Source organism: Gopherus evgoodei, unplaced genomic scaffold, assembly GCF_007399415.2.
Source record: "Gopherus evgoodei ecotype Sinaloan lineage unplaced genomic scaffold, rGopEvg1_v1.p scaffold_31_arrow_ctg1, whole genome shotgun sequence".
In the NCBI taxonomy this organism is placed as follows: domain Eukaryota; kingdom Metazoa; phylum Chordata; order Testudines; family Testudinidae; genus Gopherus; species Gopherus evgoodei.
Window position 1 is genome coordinate 2,939,961 of NW_022059983.1, and position 12,833 is coordinate 2,952,793.

The following is a 12,833-nucleotide window of genomic DNA, read 5'->3' on the forward strand; positions in this document are numbered from 1 at the left end:
AATCCACTGGACCCAACTCCACTTTCAGAGCCAGGGATCATGGAAAGAGAATTGTACCATTAGTGTCGTTTGCCTTTCTATAGAGATTTATGTATTGGCCATTAGCAATTGACAACGGTCTGATCCAACATGGCCGATGAGAGCAGGGCATGGAGGAAGCAAACAGATAGGACTTAATACCCCAGCAGGGGGCGGTACCTTGTAATATAGCCCCATGTTGAAGCACCCACAGCTCTGCAGAGGCACACAGCCCTGGCCGTCGAAGAGGAAGCCATCGTCGCACTGGCAGCCTTCGGCGCAGGTGTCTGGGCACTTCCTGGCGTCGGTGATCCTGGCACAGGTGGTGGTGCAGAGGTCGGCGCACAGCTCGTAGTGACCGTTGGCCGGGCAGCGCAGAGCTAAAGCAGAGAGAGAAGTAATTGATGGCTGGAGGGATCTCACCCCACAGCTTAGAGGGACAGACATGAAGGAGAGGAGAATCTAACTGGGACGAGAGGAGCAGGTCACCTTTATAACGGAACATGAAGTTGTTGGTCCCATCCAAAGGAGTCTCTGAAGAAGCCCAGAGGCCTGGAATGAGATACCTAGAATTGCTGTCCCCACCCCCCCCGAGGGAGGGGAGCGAGTGGGACAGGCCCTTATGCTACACAGTGTCATGGCACTTACGGCAGAAGGAGGCACTCCTCCAGGGCTGGATGGTGACCCGGGCCTCTTGGCAGGCTGTCACGTAGCTGTGGATGCTCTGGCACAGGACCTGGGAGTCTCCGTTGCCCAGGCACAGATCATACAGGCAGTTGTTGAAATACACAGTGGGGCTGACCGTGCTGTGGCAGGCGGCGAAGGGGCCATCGGAGGCCGTGAGCAGACCACAGTAGTTGCGCTGTTTGAAGATGTTCTTCTTCCTCTCTTCACAGACCGGGCAGTTGTCCCCAGTGCATCCGTCCTCACAAGCCACCCCCGGGATCAGGACTTTCCAGGCAGAACCGAACGCTGCCACGTTAGGGGCTGCCCTGCCATCAGGGAGCAGGAACTCATCGTCCCGACGCCCATTGTAGTTTCCGCACAGGCCGCACGTCTGGCCCTGGTAGTTCCCTGGGATGGTGACTCTGGCATGGTAAACCAGGTCAAAGCTCACGGTGAGGCCGAAGTCCGTTTGCACCAGCACATTCCCGCCATGCTGATATGCTTGGAGCTGCCCATCGGCCACAACCACAGGAAGGTTGTGGGACACCCCGTCTACCTGGAAGAGACAGAGCATTCCCTGTGAGCCAGGAGAGTGGATGCTGTAGGGGTGGGTTATGGGCACAAGACAGGGTCTCGGTGACACCTGGGCAAATCTGTAGTGACTCCACTGAACTGAATTAAGTTAGGGCCAGATTCTCATTTCACTGATCCCAAGGTAAAACCACAGTCACTTCTTTCAGTGTAACAGGGGCAGGTCTGGATCCTGATCTCAGTTCTCTGAGGTTAATCTGCAAGCATCCACTCACTGCAATGGGGTGAGGACTGGATTCTGGTGTCACTTGTACCATTCAAAATCCATAGTCCACTTTTTTCAGTGTGAGGCTTCTGGATGTACACTGGTGTCAATGAGGTCAGGATCACACACTCAGTCTTTGACCCCAGTTGGGGTCTCCCCAGAGAGTTAATTCTAATGACTGACCTGTGAGACAAGTGCCTCTTGCATTGCCACATCACTGGGGCTGCCCCTTGGCTGGTTTCAAACCCATGGGATCACCATGAGCAGGACTTACCATGACAAGCCCCTTCTTGTTCTGCAACAGGGTGAGTGTGAGCCCATAGACCTCCACGGATACCAGCTTAGTGACAGACACCTTGCCATTGCCCCAGGGCACATTCTCCACCTTCACAGCAAAGGATGTCAGGTTCCCGGTGTTGGTGCAGGTCTTGGCCAGGATGTAGGTGCAGGTGCCTTGGAAATCGAAGGCAACTCCATCAAAGGAGAGGTAGTGGGGGTCTCCGGCTGCGGAGCATGTTGCAGATCCGACAGGCTGGCATTTCCGGATGCCATTCATCAACTTGCACTCCTCATTAGGGTGGCAGGACAACCCCTTACACAACACGTCTCCGCTGGCCTGGCACACACATTGCTCCTGGCACGTTGGGTGGAAAGTCTCCCCAGCCTTATAATAAAATCCCAGGTAGCCACATCCACACTGGGATATAGGGACGCACTCATCACCGCTGAGCACAAAGCCCTCATCACACACGCAGCCTTCCCAGCACTGGGCCGAGCATTGAACTGGGGTGTAGAGGCTGCTGCAGGTCGACTGGCAGCCCCGGGCACAGACCTCGTAGTGGCTGTTTTGGGCACAGGAGAGACCTGCCATTGAAACAACAAGACGTTAGCATCCCATAAAAGAGAACTAGATGGATTCTGAACTATGTAACAATGTAAGGGCTGGAGAAGGGCACCTGATGACAGCCCTGGACAACAGAGTCTGTTGCATGCAGTGTGGGAAGCTGCTGGGCAAACTTCCATCATATTATGCCTTGCCAGTATGTTGTTGTTGGACCCCTTGTCAGAGGAGAGTTCAGTATCCATGGTCCATTCAGCTTTTGACCTCTTCTGACACTGGCAACTCAGGGGTATTTAATTCCAGTTATTACCGTGAGCTCTGTGACAGACTCATTTGTCCAATAAGGACCTGCATGAGATTCACATGCTCACGAAATACAGGCCCCATATCCCATTCCCTGGACAACCCACACTGGGTCAACTTCTCACCCCCAGGCAGGGCCTGGAATTTGAATTCGCACCCTCCAGGCGACAGGCCCTGAATTCCAATTCCCTGCGCCTGAGCCAGTTATTTCCCGTGTCTTGGGGTCAGATCAGAGCTGGTGCCCCCTGGAGGGGAAAAGCCCCATATCATCTCCCATGCTCACTCTGAGCTGGCCAGTCCCCCAACCCTGGGGCTGGATCAGAGCCTGCACCCCCTAGGGCAGGAACATCTTATATCCCCTTCCCTGAACACCAACCAACTTGTCTTTCCCTTGAGCAAACACCCTGTTTTCTTTCCCTCATGCATTAACTTTCATCCCAGAAGCTGGTCCCAAGCTGCTTCCACTTACTGCAGAAGGAGTTGGTCCTCCAGGCATAGATAGTCACCCCAGCAGCATGGCAGGCTGTGGTATAGCTGGTGATAAGCTGGCATATCACAGCTTGTTGGCCTTTGAAGAAGCAATAATCGTACACGCAGTCTTGGAAGTAGCCCTCAGGGTCGACTTTGCTGTGACACTCTCGGAAGGGGCCGCTCTTGTCTAGGAGGATCCCACACTCCCCATTCATTCCTCTTTGGCGTCTCTCAACAGCCTCTAGATCTGAGCACTCGTCCTTGGCAACCTCCACGCAGCCGGGGATATCTTTCACCTTCCAGCTCTGCCCAAAGACCGTTGGGTTTGGGGCCAATGTGCCACCCCTCATGGTCAACTCATCACCCTTGTCCCCGTTGAAGTTCCCACAGAGACCGCACACGGCCCCAGCATAGGTGCTTGGAGCAGTGACCGTGATCCGGCCCTGCCAGTCAAAGGCGACGGTGAGACCGAAGTCAGTCTGGACCACTGCTTCCTGTCCCCTCCGGTATATGGAGATCTTGCTGTTGTTGGTGCTATATGGTAGGTTGATCAGCATGCTGTTCACCTGGGATCAATGCCATGGGATCAGTGAGAACGGTTTGACACTAAGCAAGCAACTCTGAACCTGCAGAACCCTGTCCCCTAAATAACTTTACAGGTAGAGCTGGTTGAAAACGAAACCCAAATGGTGAATTTTGATTTCATTTTCATTCTCTTCATTTTTTATTTTCCTTTTTTAAAAAACTCTTTTTAACCATGTTTTTAACTATGTTTCCTTTTGGAGGTTAAGTAGGTTTTGAAAATGAAATTTTATTGATTCCAAAACCAAACATTTTCAATTTGGGAACGTTTTTGACTTCTAAAAGATTCCCACCATTTTGTCATCAGAGTGACTGATTAAAATTGCCAATACAAACCTCCTCCCAAACGAAGCGCAATGCACAATCACCGATGACTGGAGACAGAAGAAGAGATAGAGGTACAATGACAAAATGCCAAAGAAAGAAAGTTATGGCAACTAAACACAAAAAGAGAAGAAACACAGAAAGGCTGACAAACATAGAAAAGGAAGAAAGCTAATGAATCTGAGGACAAATAACTTGCAAAAGCTGGTCAGAATTCTCCATCAGAATGATTTTTGCAGCAGAAAATGCAGTCAGAAAATTTTGATTTCCTGAAAAAAAAATCTATTTTCCTGACAAGAAAACCAAAATGAAATATTCATTTTGGGTCAATTCGATCTGAACTGGAATATTTCATTTTTTACTGCCCCACAATGTTTCATTTTGAGTCAGTTAAAAAAAAATTAAGCTCCTTTTTCCCATGGCACATTGCCTTATGGGAGCTGTAGTTCTAGTTCCCATTCTCTCCTATAGGCTGGACTCCCTGGAGGACTACAGCTCCCTGTGATAGATTTCCACTGTTTGGAGCATCATGGATATCACATGACTCTGGTTGTATTATGGGAGATATAGTCCCCCAGGAGAAAATGGTGTCAAGAATTAGAGCTCCCATAAGGCAATAGGGAAGTATGATTTAGTCTTGAAATGTTGCTGAAATAGCTGGATCAGAACATTCCTGTTTGAGTTGCTTGAAGTGTTTCATTCACTTGAACATATTAAAATGTAATATTTTGACATTTCAACTTTTTACCCCATTTTGGGATGAAAACACAATTTGGAAAGATCTAAGCTTCCTGTGAGGTTCACAGTCCACATTTCACTCACCTCCGCTTGCCATGCGGACATACATGGAGAAGCCTTATTAGTATAGCAGCAATGCGGAAAGTAAGGTTCAGCTGATTATCTACATGAAATTACATCTGAGCTGGGGAAACTGAGCAGGATTGCCAAATGTCCCATTTTCAACCGGATAGTCCAGTCGAAAAGTGGACGTGCCGGCCACCTGTGGGAGCAGTGTGGAGACAGGGCAGGCAGGAGGCCTGCCTTAGCCTTGCTGGGCCACCAACCTGGAGCCACCTGAGGTAAGCGCCTCCTGGCTGGAAAGCACATCCTGAACCCCCTGCCCCAGGTCAGAACCCCCTCCTGCACCCTAACTCCCTCCCAGACCCTGCACACCAACCACCTGCCCCAGGTCAGAACCCTCTCCCTCACCCAAACACCCTCCTAGAGCCCGCACCTCCTCCTACCCACTAATGCCCTACCCCAGCCCTGAGCCCCATCCTGCATTCCAAACCCCTCATCCTCAGCCCCACCCCACAGCCAACACCCCCAACTGGAGCCCTCAGCCCCTCCCGCACCCCAACCCCCTGCCTCAACCCAGAGCCCACTCCTGCACCCTGAACCCCTCATTTCTGGTCCTACCCCAGAACCCTCACCCCTAGCTGGAGCCCTCGCCCCTTCCCAAACCCCTACCCCCTGCCCCAGCCCAGTGAAAGTGAGTGAGGGTAGGGGAGAGCAAGTGATGGAGGGAGGGGGGCTGCAGTGATTGGGGGCAGGGCCTCAGAGAAGGGGCAAGGCAGGTCTCAGGGAAGGAGCAGGACAGGGGGCGGGCAAGGCTGTTCAGTTTTTTGCAATTACAAAATTGGTAACCCAATTGGAAGGGCTTGAGTGGACAAGGAAGGGGGCTGCTGGGCAGGCAGCGCAGAGGGAGGTGGAAGGCTGCCGTGCAGGAGGGCTGCCTCCTAGTTCATTGGGGCTGCTCCTGGGTGGCTACAGTGCTCTTCTGACCTGCACTACCAGGCAGCTCGCTGGGGGTGGGATTGCAAGTCCGCTGGGGCTGCTCACCCTAGAGTTCAAGGGGGAGAGCAGTGAGTGATGCGGGAGCGGGGAAAGAGGAGCGAATCGGGGACGAGGCCTTGAGGGGAAGAGATGGGGAAGAGCGTCCAGTTTTCAGAAATAAGAAGATTGGCAACCCTAGAACTGAGAGAGAAACAGATGTGGGTCATGTCCTAGCTGGATGCAGCTCCAGACAACTCCAAATTATAGCTGGGAGAATAACAGGTTTTTCAGTTTGCTGGCAATTCCAAAACCAAAAAACAAACAAACAAACAAACAAACAAACAAAAATCACATCGAACCAAAATGAAAGGTTCCAAAATTTTCAGTGAATGAAATATTTGGGGGAGGGGAACTAAACTTTCCATTTGACTCAAAAGAAAATATTTTGGTTGAATTTCAAGCACGTCTTGTGTTTAATTTTATTTCTAAAACTGTCATAAAGGAAAATTTGAAATTAAGAGTAATTTTGAACTGAATTTTTGTTTTAAAATGTCAGAATGGAACATTTGATTGGGTTTTTTGTTAAGGTTCTTTCCAATTGAAACAATTTGGTGAAACTGACACAATCTCAAAGTGTTTTCGTTTCGCCAAACCTGCACTTTTTACCAAAAAAGTTTTGGTATGAAAACCGTTAGCCACCTCAAGTCCAAAATATACATCGGAAATTTCAGTGTATGTTGAAAATGTGATTGAATTAAACATCTAATCACAGTGTCCTGGGTAAAAGAAAACGGAAATTGAGTGAACTCAGGAAAGAAGAAAAGAATGACGACTGACCACAGGAAAAAAAGAAAGGTTCGTGGCTAAACATGGCAAAGGAAGACAGGTCTGATGACTGACCAGGAAAGGGCAGAAAGGTTTGATAAACTCACCACGACTCTGCCGGGATTTTCCCTGCTGATAACAATGTCAACCTCATAGACTTTGACCTGCACAACTTTGGTGAAGGACACGACTTGGCTGCCCCGATGGTCATTCTGAACTAGGACCTGGAAATCCACCAGGTCCTGGCTTTTGATGCACAGCCCGGCGAACTGATACAGGCAGGTGCCCTGGAAATCAAACTTCTTCCCGTCAAAGCTGATGTAGTGAGGATCCCCCGAAGCTGAGCAGGTTCCGTAGCTGCTGGGATAGCAGTTCTGGATGCCATTCTCTACCCGGCACTGCTCCCCAGTCCTGCACCCTGAGGCCTGGCAGCTCACTTGCCTGGTTTGGGGGTCACAGAGGCACCGTCTGGTGCAGGTGCTGTCCCCCCAGAATTGCTCTCCAAGATCATACAGATGCCCCTGGAACTTGCACCCACATCCAGCCTTGGGAATGCATTTCCCAGCGTCCAACACGAAGCCCTCGTTGCACTGGCAGGTCTCCACGCAGGGTGAGGAGCAGTTGTTAGGGGCTGCTTGGTCATTGCAGGTGGCAGGACATGCAGAGCCACAAGCCTTATACTGGCTATTCTCCGGGCAGGGCAGAGCTGTCAAAAGAACAGGACACTGAGATCTCTGGGAATATTGCTCCCCTGTAGCATTAAACAGTTTGGCACTGGTCTGAGGAGCCCAGCTGGAAATTCTGCATCATAGCAGCCTCTAATGATACTCCTGAACCTACAGTGAGCTCTGACCCATAGAACTAGAGATGTCATAGCCTCTATCACCTTCAGTCCATGGCTTTGTCCAGTTTACCTTTAAAAGAATGAAGTAATGGGGCTCCCACCCATCCACTAGAGAAGATAATTCTATAGGCTGATAGACTTCATCGTTTTCCCTTTGCTTCATCTTGTCCCATTACTGTTAGATATACCCACTGGGAGTATTTCCCCTAACCACTTCCTCCCTCCTCACATCCTCTGATCAGGTTGTCTCATCCACTGCTTATACCTAGTCTACATGAGAAAGGGTATGCTAGTATACCTATACCAGCAGACTCCCCTAGTCGGGATACTGCTTATACCAGCAAAAGAGTTTTTATGCTGATATAGTTCATACCATTTCCCCAAATGAATTAAGCTATAATGGCAAAAGGTCTTTGCTGGGTCCTGTGTCCAGCTGTGGTCAGCCATGTTGAAGAAAGATCTAATCAGACTGGGGTAGATGCAGAGAAGGGCTAGTAGGATGCTATGGGGAATGGAGGGCCTGTTTTAAGAGAGTAGACTAAAAGAGCTTCGCTTATTTAACATAGCAAAGGAGAGGATTAGGCGCTGACTCCGTGGGTGCTCCAGGACTGGAGCATCCAGGGGAAAAAAACAGTGGGTGCTCAGCACCCACTGGCAGCCCCATCGATCAGCTCCTGCCCCTCCACTCAGTGCCTCCCACCCACCGGTGATCAGCTCTTCAGCAGCATGCTGTGGAGGAGGGGGAGAAACAGGGCAGACAGAGGCAGAGCAGGGTGGAGGTTTGGGGGAAGGGGTGGAGTGGGGGCAGAGTCTGGGGTAGAGAGGGGGTTCAAGAACCCCCGGAGAACTCAGAAAGTCGATGTCTATGATGTGATTGCTCTCCATAAATACATCGAGGGAGAAAAGGTATTTTATCGAAAGGACAACATTGACACAAGAACAAAGGAGACTAAACTGGCCATGAGTCAGTTTACACTTAAAATTAGAAGGTTTCTTAACATCAGAGCAGAGTGAAGTTCTGGAACAGATTTTCAATAGGAGCAATTGGGTAAAGGACCTACCTAATTTGAAGTTGGAGCTTGATAAAATCATGAATGGGATTGTATGATGGGATGGCTGCAACAGGAGGGACTGAAAGCAATGATCCAGTCCTACGTTTGCCAGTATAATTGCGTCTACACTTGGTTTTTTTGCCACTATAAAAATGTCACAAAGAATCACAGTCCTAACTGCCATTATTATACTGGCAAATGTTTCAGGCATAGACCTGGCCTAAGTCATCAGTTAGCCAAGCTATGCACAGGCACACCTTTGACTGTTTCCTTCTTATTCAGTCCCCCCACTTCTTTACATTATTTGCATTAGCCATTTTTCACATTCCCCCAACAGCCAAGGGTGAGGCCAGAACCTCTGCTGAAATCAAAGAAATCATGCCGATTTCCACCAGGGAAGGAACTGTCTCATTATCATTAGTTTATAGGTGCCTAACAAACAGCACAAGTATTAAAAGAAGACAGAGATTCAAAGAAGCCAACTGGGGACCACTGAGGTTTGATACAGAGAGATCAATTCTCATTTTGATTTTCCAAAGCCACTTAAACATCTATCTGTGCAGTCCTACCATATCCATGATATCTCAGAGTCTCTATGATATTTACACTCAGTTTTACGAATCACTTTAGATCTCTTGGGGGACCTGTTCCCATTTTGCCATTGTCTTCAAACTCTGCTACTAAAACCTCCTGCCTTAAGGTCATGCTGGGTATACTCACAGCACCCTGTGGGTGTCCTCCAGTCGGAGATGGCGACCCCCTCTCTCCGGCAGGCATCGGCGTAGCTCATCAGTGCCTGGCACAGCATCTCCTTCAGGCCGTCGTTCATGCACAAGTCATAGACGCAGTTGTCCAGGTAGATTTTGGGATCAATCACGGAGTGGCACTGGCTGAAGGGGCCACTCGCTTCTCTGGTGATCCAGCCGCAGAAGGGCTCAGCTTTGTACCTGCCAACCAGCTCTGGGGAGCAGCTCTTGCACGCCCCATGGCAGTCGTCCCAGCAGAACCTGTCCCCATCCTCCACCTTCCAGCTCTTCCCGAACTCCACGGGGCTAGCAGCCAGCGCCCCCGTGGGGGTGGCAAAGTCATCGCCAGGTTCCCCATTGTAGTTGCCACACAGGCCACACATGCTCTCAGAGAAGCTGCTGGAGATCTTCACCACCAGGTAGCTGTTCCAGTCATAGGAGACCCTCAGGGAGAAGTCAGTCTCAATGACCACAGAACCTCCACTCTGATACACCTTCAGCTTCCCCTCGAGCAAGGAGATGGGAAGGCGGGAGCGCTGGGCGTTCACCTGGGAAGGGAACCACAAAACGCAGACATTGTTTTGGGTGCATTACCCAAAGGAATCTGGCACAATGAAGTACTTTCTGGCCCTGCACTGAGGCTGCTATGTGCCACTGCAGTACAAATAATAAATAATAATAGGTTGAGATTTGCAAGCTTAGCTAGGGGATTTAGCCACGCAACTCCCATTAATTGCAATGTGGTTACATACCAAGTCACACAGATTTTTCAATATAAAGCCACCATGTAGCTTGTCATGCTCTGCTGAAGACAGAGGTAGAGAGTTACATGAGCAGAATTGTGAGAGGGAGGGGATCCCAGAGCTGGAATAGTAAAGCCTGCCTTGTGCAGGAGGTCAGACTAGATGATCATATTGGTCTCTTCTGACCTATGGGTCTATGAGTCTATGTGCGGCTGTGGGGGTAGCCTAGGGCTGGGATAGTGGGATGGGGGTGGAGAGACTGTGGGGCTGGATTGATGATCACCAGCAGATCTGTGTGTATATAGGGAGCCTAGAGCTGGAGTTGCTGGGGAACTGTGAGTTGAGATAAAGAGGCACTGGCACTGCTTTGTGTGAGGAGAGCCCAGAGCTGGATTAGCAGCGGGCTGTGGGTCAGGACTGAGGGGCATTGGCACAGATGAAGGGGAAGGAGGGGAAGGGGAAGTAGAGATGAAGGGGAAGGGAGGCTGGAATAGCAGTGAGTCGTTGTTCAGATCTGAAGTAGAAATGTGAATCTCTGTAGTAAAACTTTCCAGCAGCTGCCTCTAGCAAATGCGATTTTATGCTAGCATCACCAAATCTACCCTTAAAACATAAGCAGAAAACAAAGTATCAGAATTTATTCACATTGCGCTCTTACCCTCACAAACCCAGTCTCATATCTGGCCACTGAGACAGTGACATTATAGACTTCAACCGTCACATAACCAACATAGGAAACACGCGTGTTGCCCCTGTTGTCGTTCTTGGCCTTGACACTGAATGACGGGAGAGTTGAGTCTGAGCCACAGGCCTTGGCGATGGTGTAGGTGCAGGTGCCCATGAAGTCGAAATTCCGCCCATCGAAGGTGTGATAATGTGGGTCTCCCTGAGCCCAGCAGGTGGATTCTGATTCAGCCACACACTCCGGGCGGCCATCTACAATCTGACACGTCTCTTTCTTCCTGCATTGAACAGTGCTGCAGGACAGGGTCGGGTTACCTAGAAAGATTCAACCGGCCAGTTATACAAGAACTCACTTATGCCATGTAGTGGCAGGCATTGAAACAATCTGTTTGTTTGCTGTGCATTTTTCAGCCACTAGCAGTCTCAGTACAGGATGAGGGGGGCGGTAAACAAAGGTGACAAAGCTTGATTTCAAGCTGTGTGCAGTCTCTTTGTGTATATGTGTTGCCATATCCCATTCTATGGAGGATTGGGGGAGGGAGGGTGGCTTTTACTTACACCCAAAATTGACTTACTGTGTGCACAAACGCCTGATGAGCCATATCCACCGTGATCGTTCCCTCCAAAGCTCAGCAGACCGAAGGGAGAGGTCGGGTGCTGTATGGAAAGGGCACTAATCCCTATGCCGAAGCTGTACTCTCCCCAAGAATACTCCGTGCCGGGGATCTGCCTCCACTGGACATTTTCTATGGCTCTCTGATCAGAGATGATCCTGCCTGACTCTGAGCTCTTGACTACGATCACCACATGGCTCTCAAAATTCTTCACCCCATCACTGTGGTAGGATTGGCAGTAGTTTCTGACGGGTGGGATGTTGATGAGGAACGGGTCATACCTAGTTTTCCCAATTTTAGCACCAGTGAAGAAAAGAAGAACCTGGATGCCGGTGTTAGCAGAGATGTAAAGTGGGTGAGAGACTCGGACTTCAAACTGAACAACCTGCCCAGCCAATATGTTGCGGGAAGCTCGTGTGGGCCCTGACTGATAGTCAATGCGAGTGTTTTGGGAGGCGACGATGAACGCAATGTCATACTTGTTCTGGAAGGACAGAGGAGGGACGATGTATGTGCTGCCCCAGCTGGAGACAGGCAGGAGCTGCTCGACAGCGTGATCACAAGCGGTGTTTTGGACAGCACAGCTGTGCCCAGTCAAGACGGCCACATGTTCCCGAGACTCGATCTTGGTGCCAGATAAATCTGCAGAGCTTTGCAGTTGCAAGGCTTGGTAGGGAGCGAGGGTAACAGTGAGTTTACGCCCAGAACCATAGATCCACCTTTTGAAAATTACAGCCCCTTTCAAATAAATATCAACTGTAGTGGGAGCCTGCCCTGCTACGACAGCAAACTCTTTGTAGGTGCCTCCATATATGCCAGGGGGAGTTACAACATAATATGCAGTACCCAGCTTCTCAATGGGATACACTAGAGTGGTAGCAATGGAATTGGGCTTTGAGTTAACAGACAGGACAGAGATGTCTTTGTCAGCCTGAATCAGGATGGTACTATCAAATATTTGGCTCCCAAACATCTCCACAGAGGCTGGAATCTGCACGGTCACCGTCTGTCCTTCTCCAACAGGCGTCACTCGTCGGAACGTACCCTTGTTCACCGTCACAGTAACTGTAGTGGAGGCATGGTAACCAGTGATGAACAGCTTGCAATCTGCACTGACACTTTCGACATGGTTTTGCATGAAGACCGTAATGAATTCTTTCCCACGGAAACTTGCTCTGCAAAGACCTGAAAGTAACAGATTGTGGGTTAAGAAAGAGGATCAGAAACCCCACACCAAATCACAGCTGGGAAAAGAACCCAAGTGTCCCAACTTCCAGATTCACTGCTCTAACCAAGAGCTGCTAGTCACCCACCCACGTAGGGAATAGAACGCTGGAGTCCTGATTCCTAGGCCCTCTTAGTTCAACCCTAAATCCCACTTTCCTTCCATGATTTAAAAATAGATATGAGAAGTCCTGATTCCCAGACACTTCTGCTTTAACCATTAGACTATCACTCTCCTGCTGGAGAACAGAGAACATGCAGAAGAAGACTATCATGAAGAAGAGCAAATACAAGGACCTAATAAAAGTGAAGAAAAATAAGAAG

The 12,833-nt window shown here is 49.7% G+C and overlaps 1 protein-coding gene across 1 annotated transcript in view; it reads right to left on the reverse strand.

The window, feature by feature from the left end:
- LOC115640394 (IgGFc-binding protein-like) overlaps window positions 1-12,423 on the reverse strand; it is a 34,903-nt gene extending 22,480 nt beyond the window's left edge. The window contains exons 1-8 of the mRNA XM_030543135.1: window positions 11,247-12,423; window positions 10,646-10,986; window positions 9,219-9,792; window positions 6,710-7,308; window positions 3,094-3,661; window positions 1,751-2,344; window positions 667-1,236; window positions 199-398 (exon numbers count right to left, since the gene is read on the reverse strand). Coding sequence (XP_030398995.1) covers window positions 199-398; window positions 667-1,236; window positions 1,751-2,344; window positions 3,094-3,661; window positions 6,710-7,308; window positions 9,219-9,792; window positions 10,646-10,986; window positions 11,247-12,423 — 4,623 coding nt within the window. The remainder of the gene's footprint in view (window positions 1-198; window positions 399-666; window positions 1,237-1,750; window positions 2,345-3,093; window positions 3,662-6,709; window positions 7,309-9,218; window positions 9,793-10,645; window positions 10,987-11,246) is intronic.
- Window positions 12,424-12,833: the final 410 nt, after the last annotated feature.